General features: G+C 40.5%; 1 protein-coding gene across 2 annotated transcripts in view; it reads left to right on the forward strand.

Moving 5' to 3' along the window:
• Positions 1 to 20,339, forward strand: part of calm3a (calmodulin 3a (phosphorylase kinase, delta)) — a 42,481-nt gene extending 22,142 nt beyond the window's left edge. Inside the window, exons 2-6 of one of the 2 annotated variants that reach the window (XM_034169236.1) lie at positions 1,065 to 1,095; positions 7,355 to 7,498; positions 16,060 to 16,166; positions 16,913 to 17,048; positions 19,297 to 20,339. In XM_034169236.1, coding sequence (XP_034025127.1) covers positions 1,065 to 1,095; positions 7,355 to 7,498; positions 16,060 to 16,166; positions 16,913 to 17,048; positions 19,297 to 19,325 — 447 coding nt within the window. In that variant the 3' untranslated portion in view covers positions 19,326 to 20,339. Of the gene's footprint in view, positions 1 to 1,064; positions 1,096 to 7,354; positions 7,499 to 16,059; positions 16,167 to 16,912; positions 17,081 to 19,296 lie in introns of those variants that run through there. The other variant, XM_034169235.1, reaches the window with a different exon arrangement.
• The last annotated feature ends 450 nt before the right edge of the window (positions 20,340 to 20,789 follow it).

The raw sequence follows: 20,789 nt of genomic DNA on the forward strand, positions 1-20,789 counted from the left end.
CCTGGGGAGAACCCTGCTCTCTGTGCTGTTTCTTGCACTTAACCAGATCAATCTCTTATATCCAAATAATATACTAACACACTCTGTGTGTGGGATTGCAGCCTTATCATGGCGTATTGTGCCATATCGTATTGGGTTATCCTGTGTGATGTCAGCGTTAAGCTTTTTCCTGACTCAGGTTTTGCTTTTTGTGTCCATGTCGTAGTATTATTGAATATGACAAGGTGATTGAACATGTGCACAGAGTAGAGGACTATACAGAGGACATACCACACAGCTTCTCTGGGCTGTGTCTGCAGAATGCTACCTCTCATGCTTAGCCACATGATGGTGCTCTCACAGATTAAAAGATTGTTTTTGGCCAGCTTCGGCTCTGCTGTTGCTGGCTTGTTACTGCCCGTGTTGGGGGAGGTCTGAAGAAGTGGGGTCTGCTGCTACAGTGCAGCAGCCAGCACGTCCTACGTGATCAGTGACTTGTAGATATCAGGATTAAAACATCATTGCAAACCTGTAGGGTGGACTGATTTGACCAGTCTGTGCAACCCCTACTGTAAGTAAAGTTATCTTATCAAATGTTGCAGCTATTTGTTAGCAGTAGAAATGTAGCTTTGATTTTATTTTGTAGTTTGACTAAAGTAATAAAACAAAAACTGTGGCTTATGCAATTTTATATCAAGTTAACTTAGAAGTGCCTTTGTCATGGTACATAGATGCTTCCAACGAAATTTGTCCTCTGCATTTAACCCATCCTAATTACAATTAGACTCAATCCATCCATTAGGAGCAGTGAGCAGCCACAGTCCGGTGTACGGGAACCAACTCCAGATGTAGAGACTCTGCCTTGGTCAGGGGTAGAGAAAGGATCAGACCCTAAATAAGCATGTTTTTTTGATTGTGGGAGGAAACTCACATAGACACTTGGGTGGACATGCAAACTACATGTTGCTGTCAGCAAAAAAGTATTTTAAAAGCAGTAACGTGTCATTGTTTTTTCAAGTACTTCATAAATAATCCTTCAGACATTAAAGCCAAGTTTTAATTCAGTTTTATTATTTTCTTGCCAGGCTGACCAGCTGACTGAGGAACAGATTGCTGGTGAGTGTTTTTATGTTACATTTTATGTTACAGCCTTATTCCAAAATGGATGAAAATAATTTTTTCCTTTTTTTTTTCTACACACAATATCCATAATGACAATGTAAAAAAAAAAAAAAAAAAAAAAATTTTTCCTGCAAAGAATTCACATGTACAGTAAAATATTCACAGCCTTTGCCATGAAGTTCAAAATTGAGCTCAGGTACATGTTTCCACTGATCCACACATCTGTCTACATATAAGGTCCCACAGTTGACAGTGGTGTGTGTGTCAGAACACAAACTTAAGCATGAAGTTAAAGGAATTGTCTGTAGACCACCGAGACAGGATTGTCGCAAGGCACAAATTTGGGGTAGGGTACAGAAACGTTTCTGCTGCTTTGAAGGTCAATCAATCAATCAATTTTTTTTATATAGCGCCAAATCACAACAAACAGTTGCCCCAAGGCGCTTTATACTGTAAGGCAAGGCCATACAATAATTATGTAAAACCCCAACGGTCAAAACGACCCCCTGTGAGCAAGCACTTGGCTACAGTGGGAAGGAAAAACTCCCTTTTAACAGGAAGAAACCTCCAGCAGAACCAGGCTCAGGGAGGGGCAGTCTTCTGCTGGGACTGATTGGGGCTGAGGGAGAGAACCAGGAAAAAGACATGCTGTGGAGGGGAGCAGAGATCGATCACTAATGATTAAATGCAGAGTGGTGCATACAGAGCAAAAAGAGAAAGAAACAGTGCATCATGGGAACCCCCCAGCAGTCTACGTCTATAGCAGCATAACTAAGGGATGGTTCAGGGTCACCTGATCCAGCCCTAACTATAAGCTTTAGCAAAAAGGAAAGTTTTAAGCCTAATCTTAAAAGTAGAGAGGGTGTCTGTCTCCCTGATCTGAATTGGGAGCTGGTTCCACAGGAGAGGAGCCTGAAAGCTGAAGGCTCTGCCTCCCATTCTACTCTTACAAACCCTAGGAACTACAAGTAAGCCTGCAGTCTGAGAGCGAAGCGCTCTATTGGGGTGATATGGTACTACGAGGTCCCTAAGATAAGATGGGACCTGATTATTCAAAACCTTATAAGTAAGAAGAAGAATTTTAAATTCTATTCTAGAATTAACAGGAAGCCAATGAAGAGAGGCCAATATGGGTGAGATATGCTCTCTCCTTCTAGTCCCCGTCAGTACTCTAGCTGCAGCATTTTGAATTAACTGAAGGCTTTTTAGGGAACTTTTAGGACAACCTGATAATAATGAATTACAATAGTCCAGCCTAGAGGAAATAAATGCATGAATTAGTTTTTCAGCATCACTCTGAGACAAGACCTTTCTGATTTTAGAGATATTGCGTAAATGCAAAAAAGCAGTCCTACATATTTGTTTAATATGCGCTTTGAATGACATATCCTGATCAAAAATGACTCCAAGATTTCTCACAGTATTACTAGAGGTCAGGGTAATGCCATCCAGAGTAAGGATCTGGTTAGACACCATGTTTCTAAGATTTGTGGGGCCAAGTACAATAACTTCAGTTTTATCTGAGTTTAAAAGCAGGAAATTAGAGGTCATCCATGTCTTTATGTCTGTAAGACAATCCTGCAGTTTAGCTAATTGGTGTGTGTCCTCTGGCTTCATGGATAGATAAAGCTGGGTATCATCTGCGTAACAATGAAAATTTAAGCAATACCGTCTAATAATACTGCCTAAGGGAAGCATGTATAAAGTGAATAAAATTGGTCCTAGCACATAACCTTGTGGAATGCCATAATTAACTTTAGTCTGTGAAGAAGATTCCCCATTTACATGAACAAATTGTAATCTATTAGACAAATATGATTCAAACCACCGCAGCGCAGTGCCTTTAATACCTATGGCATGCTCTAATCTCTGTAATAAAATTTTATGGTCAACAGTATCAAAAGCAGCACTGAGGTCTAACAGAACAAGCACAGAGATGAGTCCACTGTCCGAGGCCATAAGAAGATAATTTGTAACCTTCACTAATGCTGTTTCTGTACTATGATGAATTCTAAAACCTGACTGAAACTCTTTAAATAGACCATTCCTCTGCAGATGATCAGTTAGCTGTTTTACAACTACCCTTTCAAGAATTTTTGAGAGAAAAGGAAGGTTGGAGATTGGCCTATAATTAGCTAAGATAGCTGGGTCAAGTGATGGCTTTTTAAGTAATGGTTTAATTACTGCCACCTTAAAAGCCTGTGGTACATAGCCAACTAACAAAGATAGATTGATCATATTTAAGATCGAAGCATTAAATAATGGTAGGGCTTCCTTGAGCAGCCTGGTAGGAATGGGGTCTAATAAACATGTTGATGGTTTGGATGAAGTAACTAATGAAAATAACTCAGACAGAACAATCGGAGAGAAAGAGTCTAACCAAATACCGGCATCACTGAAAGCAGCCAAAGATAACGATACGTCTTTGGGATGGTTATCAGTAATTTTTTCTCTAATAGTTAAAATTTTGTTAGCAAAGAAAGTCATGAAGTCATTACTAGTTAAAGTTAATGGAATACTCAGCTCAATAGAGCTCTGACTCTTTGTCAACCTGGCTACAGTGCTGAAAAGAAACCTGGGGTTGTTCTTATTTTCTTCAATTAGTGCTGAGTAGAAAGATGTCCTAGCTTTACGGAGGGCTTTTTTATAGAGCAACAAACTCTGTTTCAAGGCTAAGTGAAGAGCTTCTAAATTAGTGAGACGCCATTTCCTTTCCAACTTAAGGGTTATCTGCTTTAAGCTACGAGTTTGTGAGTTATACCACGGAGTCAGGCACTTCTGATTTAAAGCTCTCTTTTTTAGAGGAGCTACAGCATCCAAAGTTGTCTTCAATGAGGATGTAAAACTATTGACGAGATACTCTATCTCACTTACAGAGTTTAGGTAGCTACTCTGCACTGTGTTGGTATATGGCATTAGAGAACATAAAGAAGGAATCATATCCTTAAACCTAGTTACAGCGCTTTCTGAAAGACTTCTAGTGTAATGAAACTTATTCCCCACTGCTGGGTAGTCCATCAGAGTAAATGTAAATGTTATTAAGAAATGATCAGACAGAAGGGAGTTTTCAGGGAATACTGTTAAGTCTTCTATTTCCATACCATAAGTCAGAACAAGATCTAAGATATGATTAAAGTGGTGGGTGGACTAATTTACTTTTTGAGCAAAGCCAATAGAGTCTAATAATAGATTAAATGCAGTGTTGAGGCTGTCATTCTCAGCATCTGTGTGGATGTTAAAATCGCCCACTATAATTATCTTATCTGAGCTAAGCACTAAGTCAGACAAAAGGTCTGAAAATTCACAGAGAAACTCACAGTAACGACCAGGTGGACGATAGATAATAACAAATAAAACTGGTTTTTGGGACTTCCAATTTGGATGGACAAGACTAAGAGTCAAGCTTTCAAATGAATTAAAGCTCTGTCTGGGTTTTTGATTAATTAATAAGCTGGAATGGAAGATTGCTGCTAATCCTCCGCCCCGGCCCGTGCTACGAGCATTCTGACAGTTAGTGTGACTCGGGGGTGTTGACTCATTTAAACTAACATTCATCCTGCTGTAACCAGGTTTCTGTAAGGCAGAATAAATCAATATGTTGATCAATTATTATATCATTTACCAACAGGGACTTAGAAGAGAGAGACCTAATGTTTAATAGACCACATTTAACTGTTTTAGTCTGTGGTGCAGTTGAAGGTGCTATATTATTTTTTCTTTTGAATTTTTATGCTTAAATAGATTTTTGCTGGTTATTGGTAGTCTGGGAGCAGGCACCGTCTCTACGGGGATGGGGTAATGAGGGGATGGCAGGGGGAGAGAAGCTGCAGAGAGGTGTGTAAGACTACAACTCTGCTTCCTGGTCCCAACCCTGGATAGTCACGGTTTGGAGGATTTAAGAAAATTGGCCAGATTTCTAGAAATGAGAGCTGCTCCATCCAAAGTGGGATGGATGCCGTCTCTCCTAACAAGACCAGGTTTTCCCCAGAAGCTTTGCCAATTATCTATGAAGCCCACCTCATTTTTTGGACACCACTCAGACAGCCAGCAATTCAAGGAGAACATGCGGCTAAACATGTCACTCCCGGTCTGATTGGGGAGGGGCCCAGAGAAAACTACAGAGTCCGACATTGTTTTTGCAAAGTTACACACCGATTTAATGTTAATTTTAGTGACCTCCGATTGGCGTAACCGGGTGTCATTACTGCCGACGTGAATTACAATCTTACCAAATTTCCGCTTAGCCTTAGCCAGCAGTTTCAAATTTCCTTCAGTGTCGCCTGCTCTGGCCCCCGGAAGACAATTGACTATGGTTGCTGGTGTCGCTAACTTCACATTTCGCAAAACAGAGTCGCCAATAACCAGAGTTTGATCCTCGGCGGGTGTGTCGTCGAGTGGGGAAAAACGGTTAGAGATGTGAACGGGTTGGTGGTGTACACGAGGCTTCTGTTTAGGGCTACGCTTCCTCCTCACAGTCACCCAGTCAGCCTGCTTTCCCGGCTGCTCGGGATCTGCCAGGGGGTAACTAACGGCGGCTAAGCTACCTTGGTCCGCACCGACTACAGGGGCCTGGCTAGCTGTAGAATTTTCCACGGTGCGGAGCCGAGTCTCCAATTCGCCCAGCCTGGCCTCCAAAGCTACGAATAAGCTACACTTATTACAAGTGCCGTTACTGCTAAAGGAGGTCGAGGAATAACTAAACATTTCACACCCAGAGCAGAAAAGTGCGGGAGAGACAGGAGAAGCCGCCATGCTAAATCGGCTAAGAGCTAGTAGCTACGCTAAGCTAGCGGATTCCTAAAAACACGCAAAGTGAATAATGTGTAAATAATTTAGAGGTGATTCAGCAGAAGGAGTGCTTTAGTTAAGGCACGTAAAGATTACACTGGGAAACAAATCGTAATCTAGATAACTAGATCAATCTAACTGCGCAGATTAAACAGCTAACAGATACAGAAAAACACCGCTGTGCTCCGGAACAGGAAGTGATACAATACCGCAGTGAGAGCCAACCACCAGTAGAGCACAGTGGCCTCCACCAACTGTGAATGGAAGAAATTCAAATCCACCAGGACTTTTCCTAGAGCTGGCCGTCCGTCAAAACTGAGCGATCAGGGGAGAAGGGCCTTAGTCAGGGAGGTGACCAAGAACCTGATGGCTACTCTATTAGAGCTCCAGCATTCCTGTGGAAAGAGGAGAAACTTCCAGAATGATGACCATCTCTGCAGCAATCCACCAATCAGGCATGTATGGTAGAGTGGTCAGACGGAAGCCACTCCTTAGTAAAAGGCCCATAGCAGTCCACCTGGAGTTTGCCAAAAAGCACCTGAAGAACAAAATTCTCTGGTCTGATGATACAAAGATTGAACTCTTTGGCGTGAATGCCAGGCGTCATGTTTGGAGGAAACCAGGCACCATCCCTACAGTGAAGCATGGTGGTGGCAGCATCATGCTGTGAGGATGTTTTTCAGCAGCAGGAACTGGGAGACTAGTCAGGATTGAGGGAAAGATGAAGGCAGCAATGTACAGAGACATCCTGGATGAAAACCTGCTCCAGAACGCTCTTGACCTCAGACTGGGGTGACGGTTTGTCTTTCAGCAGGACAATGACCCTAAGCACATAGCCAAGATATCAAAGGAGTGGCTTCAGGACAACTCTGTGAATGTCCTTGAGTGGTCCAGCCAGATCCCAGACCTGAATTTGATTGAACATCACTGGAGAGATCTGAAAATGGCTGTGCACTGATGATCCCCATCCAACCTGATGGTGCTTGAGAGGTGCTACAAGGAGGAATGGGCAAAACTGCCCAAAGATAGGTGCGGCAAGATTGTGGCATCATAGTCAAGAAGACGTGAGGCTTTAATTGATGCTAAAAAGGTGCATATTGTGCAAGCATTGAGCAAAGGGTGTGAATACTCATGTACATGTGATTTCTTAGTTTTTTTATTTTTAATAAATTTGCAGAAATAAAAAAAAAAACTTTTTTCCATGTTGTCATTATGGGGTGTTGAGTAGAATTTTGAGGGAAAAAAAATATTCCATTTTGGAATAAGGCTGTAACATAACAAAATGTGGAAAAGTGAAGCGCTGTGAATGCTTTCTGGATGCACTGTACTTGTGTTAAGTTGTCTCAAACAGAACATGTTGATACTGATCTTCATGTTGGTGTTCAGCATTTTTGAAAGACTCAGATTGAAGTGTTCATTGTTTGTGATTGACTTGGCCTGCTAATGCTCATTATTTTTGTAACAGAGTTCAAGGAGGCGTTCTCACTGTTTGACAAGGATGGTGATGGCACCATCACCACCAAAGAACTTGGGACTGTAATGCGTTCTCTTGGGCAGAACCCCACAGAGGCTGAGCTGCAAGACATGATCAATGAGGTGGATGCAGATGGTAAGGAGGATCTGCAAACATGCACACAAAAACTATTCTTGTAATTTGTAAGTATGAGTTAATTTATTGATTATAAGAAGTAAGTCCTATATCAGCCACGAGGCCCATTGCTGTGCCAGTGCTTAACTCTGGATTCCGCAGCATGAAGCGGATAAGTGTTTACAACTTCCCCCGGGACATGACACCGGTATGAGGCCGATTACTTCCTCAGTCAGGGCCGGTACCCATTTATAGCTGGGTGGACTCAGATAGTGCAGATGAAGAGTTTTGTCCAAGGGCAGTTGGGTAATGTGAGTGAGATTCGAATTGAGGTCTACGTATTAGGGGTCAGCCGATTAACGGCCTAGCCGATACTCACCATGATCGGCCATGATTTGCGGATATCTGTATTGGCCATTTGTCGCGGCCGATATGCCAGTTTATTTTTCAGCGCTGGATGTGGCCACTCCCTGGTCGCCAAGTTCTACCTTCATTCATATGTTTTTTTAAATCAGAGATCGCCAGTCAGCGACTTTAGTGTTCCGTGCTGTAAACAGAAGCTGAGAGAGATTCTCTTTGCAGCAGCGTCTCTCTCCTGTGTCCCTAGTTTCAGTTCAGAGTCGCAGAAAGAATAAAAACGTTATCTGAATCCTTCATTAAATGATCCAGTGCTCCTCCTGTGTCACATGTTACATTCAGAAATTAAGGGTTTATTTTACATATTAAAGGCTTTGTGTTTCCAAAAAGATCCAGGAGGAGAAAAGAAGAGAGTCAGTGTTTCTTTGAAGCAAAGATGGGGGGCTTCACTCATTTTCACATGAAAACAAAATAGTTTTCATGGAACTGTTTTAAAACTGTACAAACTGTTTTCAAATGATCACATGATCGTTTGTGTGAACAGTGGACTTTAGCACAAAACGCTCATTAAAGAAGCTAATGATTACAAATGATCATCTTCAGCACGCAGCTTCATGTTTATGAAACATAAGTAAAAAACTATGATTCAGAAAGTTTTTCATCCAGCTTTTGTCCTGTAAAAACAGGTTGGACAATGAAAATCAGTCTAGGTTCAGCTATTGTTCAAACAAGACCATTATTAAAGGGGTTATATTGTTTAAAACAAACAAAAAAAAAACAAAAAACTGCAGTCCCACTCAAAAATGTTGAAGGAAGAAAGAAAAAAAACAATTTTTAGGTAGTTTTGATGAAGAAATGCTATGTGCATCCAGTGTGTTTTTATAACCTTTGAAATGTTATTTATGCTCTGTGTATAACATAAAATAGAAGAATTACGAAATATGCATCATATTTAAATTAAATTGCTTGAAGTTGTGGCTGTTACAGTCGATTTACAAAGCATTCAAAATCTTAAATTACTTTATTATATGGCTGTGATGCTACGCTCGCTCTTATTGGCTGATTACCGGTCGGATATTTTCCCATATCTGGACCACTTAACCATGACAATCCGTTTGCAACGTGTATTTTCGTTACAAAACAGGAAGCTAAAAACATGATTAGAAAAACCAAGTCGGACGTGAACATACTCCATAAATATTTAAACAGCATCAGAAAAAACACACAGATTGAAAGCTTACCAGCTAACGACCAGACCATCTGTTGAAGAAAGCGAAAAAAACCACCACCGTCAGCAGCATATTCAAGCGATACTGTAAGTTTACGTGTTTATATATAATATATATAGCCATATAATGAAAGAATTCATCTCTCTTGCTCGGTCTGTACGGCGATATCAGACCTCTGTGTTTTTCACACGGACCTCGCTGATGCTCGGTCTGTACTTACACCTCAGTTTGATATTTCCCCGTACAGACTTCTCACTCAGTTAATAATCCATTATTATTCCATTCACAAAGGGCCATTGATGTGTGAGAATGGGCATCATATGGAGCTAAAGGCCTCTCACTTCTGGTACTGAGGGCCTATTAGCCCATATCATTCTTTTAAAATATGAATCCCTGCTGTCTGTTTCATAGCAAAGTCCTGCCCACAACATTACTTGATTTGTTAAACATCACAAATTCAATCTGTCAATGTTGAAGGCTACTGTCCCACAGACTGGCATAGAAGAAGGTAGTGTACAGATTGGAGCTTTGTCAGCTGTATTCATTTATGTGTTCATTTATTCAATTTCATTATGTTACTTGTAGTACATTGCACTTTTGTGTGAAGGTTTAAAGGTTCTATGAATTAAACATGTCCTACAAAATCAATCAATCAATCAATCAATTTTTTTATATAGCGCCAAATCACAACAAACAGTTGCCCCAAGGCGCTTTATATTGTAAGGCAAGGCCATACAATAATTATGTAAAACCCCAACGGTCAAAACGACCCCCTGTGAGCAAGCACTTGGCTACAGTGGGAAGGAAAAACTCCCTTTTAACAGGAAGAAACCTCCAGCAGAACCAGGCTCAGGGAGGGGCAGTCTTCTGCTGGGACTGGTTGGGGCTGAGGGAGAGAACCAGGAAAAAGACATGCTGTGGAGGGGAGCAGAGATCGATCACTAATGATTAAATGCAGAGTGGTGCATACAGAGCAAAAAGAGAAAGAAACAGTGCATCATGGGAACCCCCCAGCAGTTTACGTCTATAGCAGCATAACTAAGGGATGGTTCAGGGTCACCTGATCCAGCCCTAACTATAAGCTTTAGCAAAAAGGAAAGTTTTAAGCCTAATCTTAAAAGTAGAGACGGTGTCTGTCTCCCTGATCTGAATTGGGAGCTGGTTCCACAGGAGAGGAGCCTGAAAGCTGAAGGCTCTGCCTCCCATTCTACTCTTACAAACCCTAGGAACTACAAGTAAGCCTGCAGTCTGAGAGCGAAGCGCTCTATTGGGGTGATATGGTACTACGAGGTCCCTAAGATAAGATGGGACCTGATTATTCAAAACCTTATAAGTAAGAAGAAGAATTTTAAATTCTATTCTAGAATTAACAGGAAGCCAATGAAGAGAGGCCAATATGGGTGAGATATGCTCTCTCCTTCTAGTCCCCGTCAGTACTCTAGCTGCGGCATTTTGAATTAACTGAAGGCTTTTTAGGGAACTTTTAGGACAACCTGATAATAATGAATTACAATAGTCCAGCCTAGAGGAAATAAATGCATGAATTAGTTTTTCAGCATCACTCTGAGACAAGACCTTTCTGATTTTAGAGATATTGCGTAAATGCAAAAAAGCAGTCCTACATATTTGTTTAATATGCGCTTTGAATGACATATCCTGATCAAAAATGACTCCAAGATTTCTCACAGTATTACTAGAGGTCAGGGTAATGCCATCCAGAGTAAGGATCTGGTTAGACACCATGTTTCTAAGATTTGTGGGGCCAAGTACAATAACTTCAGTTTTATCTGAGTTTAAAAGCAGGAAATTAGAGGTCATCCATGTCTTTATGTCTGTAAGACAATCCTGCAGTTTAGCTAATTGGTGTGTGTCCTCTGGCTTCATGGATAGATAAAGCTGGGTATCATCTGCGTAACAATGAAAATTTAAGCAATACCGTCTAATAATACTGCCTAAGGGAAGCATGTATAAAGTGAATAAAATTGGTCCTAGCACAGAACCTTGTGGAACTCCATAATTAACTTTAGTCTGTGAAGAAGATTCCCCATTTACATGAACAAATTGTAATCTATTAGACAAATATGATTCAAACCACCGCAGCGCAGTGCCTTTAATACCTATGGCATGCTCTAATCTCTGTAATAAAATTTTATGGTCAACAGTATCAAAAGCAGCACTGAGGTCCAACAGAACAAGGACAGAGACGAGTCCACTGTCCGAGGCCATAAGAAGATCATTTGTAACCTTCACTAATGCTGTTTCTGTACTATGATGAATTCTGAAACCTGACTGAAACTCTTCAAATAGACCATTCCTCTGCAGATGATCAGTTAGCTGTTTTACAACTACCCTTTCAAGAATTTTTGAGAGAAAAGGAAGGTTGGAGATTGGCCTATAATTAGCTAAGATAGCTGGGTCAAGTGATGGCTTTTTAAGTAATGGTTTAATTACTGCCACCTTAAAAGCCTGTGGTACATAGCCAACTAACAAAGATAGATTGATCATATTTAAGATCGAAGCATTAAATAATGGTAGGGCTTCCTTGAGCAGCCTGGTAGGAATGGGGTCTAATAAACATGTTGATGGTTTGGATGAAGTAACTAATGAAAATAACTCAGACAGAACAATCGGAGAGAAAGAGTCTAACCAAATACCGGCATCACTGAAAGCAGCCAAAGATAACGATACGTCTTTGGGATGGTTATGAGTAATTTTTTCTCTAATAGTTAAAATTTTGTTAGCAAAGAAAGTCATGAAGTCATTACTAGTTAAAGTTAATGGAATACTCAGCTCAAAACATTTAAAGAAAGATTTGTTTATGGGCCTTTCACATTGAATACTTCAGGCCAATCCGTCAACGCTTCCCAATCCGACGGATGCGTTTTCAACACGTCTGACGCATCCGACGCACGACGTCTGACGCATCGCTTCGGAAGCGGCAAGGGGGCAGAGATTGCTACGTCACACTGTGGCTGTTTCCACAACCTGAAAAAATCGCCATCTTGAATTTGGGTCGCCTGAACCACAAAAAAGCTTTAAAAAAACAGCAGTAGAACGATTCTCCCATCACCCTGCTGGGAGAAGCTTTTTTCAGCTACTTTTCGGAGTGACGCCGATTGAGGGAGGACTGACGACTTGGTGGAATATTGATTGAACCGCGACAGTGTGCCGACCTGAACGGAGAAGCCGAAGTTCGGGCATCATCCTTGGGCAGACCGAGACAGGCAGCCAGGGTGATGGAGCAAACCCACTCAGTCCAAAATCTCCCACTTTTTGGATATATGCGAAGTCCCAGTTTGCCCAACGGAGTTTAGTTCTGCAGCTTTATCGAGGTGAGAGTAATGTAAAAATAAAACGTGACGTTTACTGAACTGCTGTGAAGGTTTAATGATCAGCTAACGTTAGCATAGCCTTTTAGCACAGTTGATCTGAGTGAACGCTTTAATTTGTAAATGGTTCAGTCTTTTTTATTTTTACCAAATAAAGCTACAGCTTTTTTCAGACACCACAAAAGCTCAGCTTTAAATAACTTATTTTTTTCCTGTTTTTTTTTTTTGTTTTTTTTTCCTTTTTTATATATAAACTGTTTAGTGTTTCTTTATATTTAAAGAAATATTTTTATTTGTCCCAATCAGGAACATTTGCTGTGCAGACAACCAAACTTCCATTGATGAGCTGAACACCACGAAGTCCAATCGAAAGAAAACATCTCTGCTCTTCAAAATAGGACAAAAGTGTCTTCAGCAACACCACCAGAGTTCAAAGCTGCAGAAGAGACCGTCATCTGGTCCCGAGAATCCAGCATAACATCACCTGCTTCTAAATAAAAGGCTCTTTCAACAGCAACTATTTTATTATTTTTCAAAAAAGCTGTTTCATTTTATATTTTAACAATAAATGAACGGATCATTAAAAATGTCCATGAATCAAAGTCAAAAGACATTTGCACAGGTAGAAGTGCTCCACTTATTGCGTTCAAATTCATATTTTAGAAATGACTCTGTCCTGATAACATTAAAGGCAATTACATATTTTGGCGAAATTACAAGTTGAAATGACCATTAAAAAAATTCATGAGGTTTATGTCACAGAAATCCTACTTTACAATCACACTGCAGTCATTGTTAAATTATTTCCTGTTGCATTTATAATAAACTTTTGTATTTATTTACAGTGTTTGTTTTTGTGGTTGAAATGAGATAATCTACCAGACTTAAAAAAAAAATGTACAAGTTTCCATGTTATTTGTCTAAAAATAAATGTCTGGGGTTCCTTATGTTAAACAAGAAATGATCTAATCTGAAACAACAGGTGGTTTTAATTTACAGATGAATGGTTTCTAAAGAACCATTTATTGATTTATTTTAACTACAAGTGTTCTAAACTTTTTTTTTAACAGTAATCAGAAATTCTGAGGTAACAACAACAAAAAACATTTCGAAGGATTTTTCTTCAGAAAACTGCTCTATAAATGAGCAGTCCTGTGACAAGTATGTTTTGCACAAATCAGTGGTTTCTGCACCGATCCATTTTGTAGAGATCAGTGGTTTCTACACCGATCCATTTTGTACAGCTCAGTGGTTTCTGCCACTAGTCTTCTGTGTTTTGGCCCAACGCGTCGTTCCTATTGGACAATGCAAAGGTACGTCACAGCTCAGAGCATCGAAACTTGGATTTGATTGAACTTTGACCGCGTCAGCCTGCCGACAAGTGGCAATGCGCGCTCCCGTCAGAAGCATCGGTTTAGCTCGGCTTTTGACGCGACGTTTCTGACGCATCTAAAAAGCAACGCGTCTCATTGAAAATAATGCTTTTTAGACCGATATTTGACGCATCTGACATATTCAGTGTGAAAGGCCCATAATAGTTTATTATACTAAATTTTGACACCTTTTGTCACATTTTACTGCAGGAAAATATCAGTTGGAAATATTGGTATTATTGGTATCAATAATCGGTATCAGCCCTTAAAAACCCGTATTGGTCAACCCTACTTCATATTGGCAGGCCAGTTGCTTATCCACTGTGCTTCTCTACGATCCCAATAAATGTACACTTTATGGTTAAAAGAAATAATTGTTTTCAGATAAAGACCTGAAACAAACCTGGGACCTTCTCGCTGTGAGGCAACAGTGCTAACCCCTTAGCCACCGTAAGGCTCCAGTTGCAGAGTCTGATGGCAGAAAATTTGATCTGTTGTGTACTGTATAGGAGAAACTCTGCTGCTCCCTTCCATCGGAAGTCAGCACACATTAAAAGGATGAGACAAAGCTGTGTGTACTGTCATTCCTGGAAAAGAAAGAAAACCACAGCAGAGCATAAAGGGTTAGTGGTGTGGTGTTGATTGGCTTGGAAAAGTCCACATTAAGTTGATAGTACTCCCTGAGATCCATAGACCTGGCATTAGCAAGATCCCAGTAGGTGAATATGCCTACTTTTTGTCTGTTTGTTCCAGTGGTTGGCGAGAGAGTTACAGTGATTGTTTTGGATGGACTCCTTCCGATAGTGTCGGACATCATCCCTGTCAATGAGCACAGTATGCGGCTCAAACTCAGCTGCTCTTACGTTGTGCTGTCTGTTAGATTTACTACTTGCAGCTTCACTCTACAATTGACAGCTGCTCCAGAAGTGACACTTCTGGTCATGGATGGTTTCAGTACACTGACAGAGCTGGTTCAGTATCATCTCTATGGTTCTGGCAGCTGTGATTAAAAATGGTGCAGTTCATCTTGACTTTCCAAAAAGTTGGAGTTACAGTTTTTTGGATCCTAGTTCCAATATTAAGATTGGCACCTAGTAGACATGGCCCGCCACTGCAAGTAATGAAGCTAAGGACATCTATCATGTTCTTATGGAAGACACTGGAGTACACTGCAGAACTGCAGGATCTATAGAAGTACCATTTGTGAACTCTCTACACAGACCAGTTGTAGCTTTCCTCAGGGTTCATCTTAAATCCACAGACAGCTGTCCACTCTGTCCCAGATTTAATCTAGCTCGACTTCAGTCAAACATCAGTTTTTATAACTTGGAACTGTCAGGAAAAACATACAGAAATTAATAAGAGGAATTTCTTGCGTCATCGATTTTCAATGGAATAAAAAATTTAGAACTGATTCTTGATTCCCATCCCTTAAACACCATCTGTAATCTCATGACCTTCTGCTTACTTGCAGAGGAAACGATACACTGCATTCCTCCAAAACTGGTATGGCTCTGGTGGCAGACTATGCTGGACTGTCCTATGGGTTGACCACTTTGAGCAACATCCTGCTAGGAGAATCAGCCACAAGGAACTGTTCCTGTTGTGGCTGATTCTCCTGCCAGGATGCTGACCATTTCTGCTGCCACAGTTAATGTAGCTAATCCTATTTTGACTATTTGAACCTTGGTGAGATTCCAAAGGTTGTGAAACAGTGCTGGCTAAGTAGCAGAGATCAGTGGCATGGGAGGTAAATCTGTGAAAAGCTGGTGGAATTGAAAACAATTACTGCTTCCATTTTTTGAGGCATTTATGGATCCAACATAGTGGAATCAAGGTCTTATTGTCCTCTAGAGAGGAGAGGGTGTTTGGATCCACCACCTACAGGGGGTTACACTGCTTTCTGTGCCAGGCAGGTACATCTGGGAGTTATCAACAGTAGAATTCTGCTTTCGCCAATGAAGTTAACCATGAGTGGATGCCTTTGTTGGGGAGGAAAGTTTTACCCACTTAGAACTGGCAGGCAACTCTGGAATCTTTGTGCTGCCAGTTGGTTACCCAGATAGATTGTTATTTTCAGGAGGTGGTGCTGGACCATTGGTGTGCCTGGGTCTTGCCAGTCAAGACTCAGATCAGCTCTGTAGTGTCATGGATGTGGCTTTGCACAGCACCTGCGGCCGTCTCCAGACCTGAACTGAGCATATTTGATCTTCTAGGATTTGCTGTTGAACCGTGTATTAACTCAAATTAAGAAAGACGTGTCCATATATCAGTGTTTTTATGGTTGTCTTTAGGTAACGGCACAATTGACTTTCCTGAGTTCCTGACCATGATGGCCCGAAAGATGAAAGACACAGACAGCGAGGAGGAGATCAGAGAAGCATTCAGAGTTTTTGACAAGGTATAAAACAATTGAATAGACTTTGAACAGTAAAAAGCAGCCTTTCATGAATCAGTTCTTATCCCATGTCAGTTAAAGTGACTCAGTGTTAGTCAGTGCAAGATATGTTTCAATATTATCATATATTCCTGTTTGTTCAGCTTTTAATACACAGAAGCTTGGCCCACATCTCTTATATGTCACAAGATATGTTGAGAACAAATGATTTCAGGCTGCGATAAATAAATGCTTCTGTTATTATTAATAGTGAAAAACTGGGCTTCTGAACCGAAAAATACAGTATGTGTTGGTGCTGGATGTTCAGAGCAGGATATAGTAATGTCTGTTTTGTCAAATTACCATCAAACAGAGATGGTCCCTCAAGGATTTTTAATGACTCTCAAGCTCACACTATCCACAGTCTCTTGCTCTTACCAGGTCTAAGCTGCCCTAAAACCATAATCGGGTTTGTTGTTAATGTATTTTGATGTGAGGGATCCTATTAATCACTGGAAATCACCATGTTACCTTTGTTGTGGAGTCTTTGGAAATGAAAACATCGGCTCACTGGAAAGTTCTTGTTTGTAGCACTGAGTTCTGCCTTATGTCACACAGTCAGACTGACTGGGCCATCGTAGGATGTGGTGAAATGGATCTCAAATTTTTCTGTCATACCTCCTTTTAAGGACAACAGAAAAAAGTTCAGTTTGCTAGGTGAACTGCATAAAAGTAATGAGATGATAATACATGGTTTGCTGTGCATGAAGGATGGAAATGGCTACATCAGCGCAGCAGAGCTGCGGCATGTCATGACCAACTTGGGAGAGAAGCTGACTGATGAGGAGGTGGATGAAATGATACGTGAGGCTGACATTGATGGTGATGGTCAAGTCAATTATGAGGGTAAGATGCGTCTTCTGTTTTCCACACAGTGATGCAGAAACCACATCCAGCAGCGCGTGTGTTTTCCCCATATATTGTTTTTATTGTCTGCTCATTATGCTGTGTGAGTCACGTTATGGTAGTCCCATTGTTATTGCAGCAATAACTGCTATGCTTTCTACAAGGAAGGCTCACAGTTGGTGCTGTCTTTTTCTTGTTTCCAGTAGGAACAAAGAAATGGCATCAATGCATATTATATTTATATAGTTCTTACTAGGGATGGGTATTGATAAGATTTTATCTATCGATACCATTATCGATTCTGCTTATCAATCCGATTTCCTTATCGATACCTTTTGTGAATTTTCTGTGTACTAAAAGTAGGCTTTACATGTTTTCTATGTCAACAGCATTTATTGAGTCTTAAGTAATACAATGGGAAATTGGTCACTGGATCCTTAAACTCTGGCCATAAATAAAGTCTACATGATGGGTCCTTGATCTCTGGACATAAATAGAAATAAACAAAATTTGTAGTTTTTGTCTAAAACGTTTCCTTTCAGACATTATTGGCATGAATGTCACGCCATACATCTGTGCTGAGCTCTTACAGCCGCCTGTGCTGCACGTCAGGATGTAATTCATAAAGAATGCAGGACGTCTCATTTTGGGAGGGAAAAAACATTTTTGTTGTCATCAACATCAATTATCATCAATTTTATTTATATAGCGCCAAATCACAACAAACAGTTGCCCCAAGGCGCTTTATATTGTAAGGCAAGGCCATACAATAATTACGTAAAAACCCCAACGGTCAAAACGACCCCCTGTGAGCAAGCACTTGGCGACAGTGGGAAGGAAAACTCCCCTTTTAAACAGGAAGAAACCTCCAGCAGAACCAGGCTCAGGGAGGGGCAGTCTTCTGCTGGGACTGGTTGGGGCTGAGGGAGAGAACCAAGAAAAAGACATGCTGTGGAGGGGAGCAGAGACCTATCATTAATGATTAAATGCAGAGTGGTGCATACAGAGCAAAAAGAGAAAGAACACTCAGTGCATCATGGGAACCCCCCAGCAGTCTAAGTCTATAGCAGCATAACTAAGGGATGGTTCAGGGTCACCTGATCCAGCCCTAACTATAAGCTTTAGCAAAAGGAAAGTTTTAAGCCTAATCTTAAAAGTAGAGAGGGTGTCTATCTCCTGATCCGAATTGGGAGCTGGTTCCACAGGAGAGGAGCCTGAAAGCTGAAGGCTCTGCCTCCCATTCTACTCTTACAAACCCTAGGAACTACAAGTAAGCCTGCAGTCTGAGAGCGAAGCTGCAGGGTCTGCTGTCAACGTAGAGAAATGATCATTTTCTCGACAAACACACTCAAAAACAAGGGCTGCTCTGAAGGACCAATAAGGGAATTGTTAAGCTAAAAGTCTATTGATATCGGATCGAATCAATTCTTAACGATACCCAAAAAGAACTGGTTCTCGATACTCAACCCTAGTTCTTACTATGAATATTCCAATCCAACCTTAAACACTAGTATTGCTTTAAGACAAAGGCATAGTTTATGAATTGTAATTAGCTTTATTAAACACAAGTCTCACCCTGATCTGTCTGGGGTGTGTTTTAGAAGCAATGTGTCTCATTGTTACAGTCCTGTTAAATGCTTTCTGGCTCCGTAGCAGCATGGGGTGCCTTTCAAAAACATATCTGTGCTCTGCTTCACTTCAGAAACGCACCAAATCTTTTTTTGACAGATGACACTTCACTTCTTGTAATTTCCGTGTTGATTCCTTCTTCTTTTTCTTCCCCAACTCCTTTATCATTGTCACCATCATCATAGAGTTTAAAGAGAGTTGGCTACCTGTTATTGGTTTACAGTCACTAATTGGACAGGGGTGCGTCTGGCACCTAGTGGTTAGATGTAGAACACCGTAATCAGTGAAGACTGCTACAGTGGCTGCACTAAAGTGGAACTGATGAGTGGTATCAAAAAACAGTAAGCAGCAGTTTGTACTGAAGGCAGTTTTGTTTTCTTAATGCATTTCAGAGCTGTTTAATTGTCAAGCGCATACGGTGGATTGACTGATGTACTGGCAGTGTGTCCTTCTCTAAGAAAATACAAGTATCGGATCAGGACTTGATATTTGCTGCTGTTCAGTATTAAATGACTCCAAGGCGTAAAAAAAAAACCCTTGAATGGAGCCTCACTGATTCTTACATGAATTTAAAGTACTACATTTTTAACAATTTCTTTATCTTTTACTTGTGTTACAGAGTTTGTCCAAATGATGACTGCAAAGTGAGGGACACCGTTGCTTTTATCTCCAGGTTGCTTGTCCTCCTGAGATCACTGTCTATATGAGCAAAAATAAAAAAATAATAAAAAGAAAAAAATAGTAACAAGTATCAACTGATAAACTTCCCCAACACATTATTATATGTAGAGTTCTGCAATTTGTGCTTCAACACATCCAACTACTTCTAAGGTATCTGTTTAGCTGACACCAACAGAATAATCCCTAGAGAAGTGAATGGACCAAGCTTTCAGAGGGCTGAAGTCCCGCTTTCAGACCAAGATCCTGTTGAGTCACCCAGTTCCTGATTATTTTAGAGGGAAGGATGACACTGAAAAGGGAAAAGCGTTTGGAACCCGTGTGCCAGATTGTACAGTGAAGTGTTTTTGAGTTCACATCAGATTTTCAGCTATGAAAATTGTCTCCCATTCACTAGTGGCAGTTGTTATTCTTCTAAACTTGAATTGGGTTCTAGTACTCTTCTTGCATGCCCCCCCGAGGTGGTTCTGATTCTGCCAGAGGTATCGGTCAGATTGTGTGTGCACTGGAGGTATATATTATATATGATTACATACTCGTAGTTATATATCTGTTTAAAAAAGTGTCAATTATAGCAAAAGGTGTGGCATTAATTGTGGATGTGTTGCAAGAGAAGAGTTTACTCAGAACAGAGCAGTGTAAAAACGTTTTCCTCTTTTTGGTTGTTACATTGTTTGGAGTTGCGGGTTTCCATTTTGCTCGAAGCTCTGATCAGAAGCACACATTTTGTTTGGCTTCAGGATGATTATTGTGAAATCGCTAAAGGTGCAGTGAAAACATCTCCTCTGCAATCAAATATCATTATAGATGTAATGCTTTATAAATGTGTTATCAAATATTAATGTATTAATGACAAACTTTGGTTACAGAATATATCTCTATATATTAGTGTATCGTAAAGTTTGCATTGCTTATTGTTGTAGTAAATGACCTGTGACATGTTTTCCTCTTGGTTTTCGCGATGTGCCATAATACTCTTAAAAAGGCCTCAACCTTATTGCAAGACAACCTGTAGTTCATTAGAATGTAATAAACCTACCTATTCTATACACATATTAACTTACATGCAGTATGTTTGCACTTTGGTGTCGACCATAATCAATATTAAACAGTTTTTGTTCAAAAAGAAGAAACCAAATTTTACTGTTGCTGCTAGAACAACTTGCTTTTCCACACGTTTCCTGTCCTTGTTGATGTCTGATCGTCACTTCGTAGTCTGGTGATTCAAACTGATTCAATCTGCTTGCCGTTTTACTGAAAATACTACATTTATTGTAAATTCTCAAAAGCTACTTGCAACGGGAGTGGTATGTTTCACTTTGGTTGTTAGAATTTCCAGCGCAGCTCAAATAGGGCTGTAGCAGTTTGTTACCTGTGGTCAGGATCTAGTTAATAGACAGGTTAGCTAATTTACCTTGATTCCTCACAGTGCTG

Source organism: Thalassophryne amazonica, chromosome 4 (assembly GCF_902500255.1).
Source record: "Thalassophryne amazonica chromosome 4, fThaAma1.1, whole genome shotgun sequence".
NCBI classification, from domain to species: domain Eukaryota; kingdom Metazoa; phylum Chordata; class Actinopteri; order Batrachoidiformes; family Batrachoididae; genus Thalassophryne; species Thalassophryne amazonica.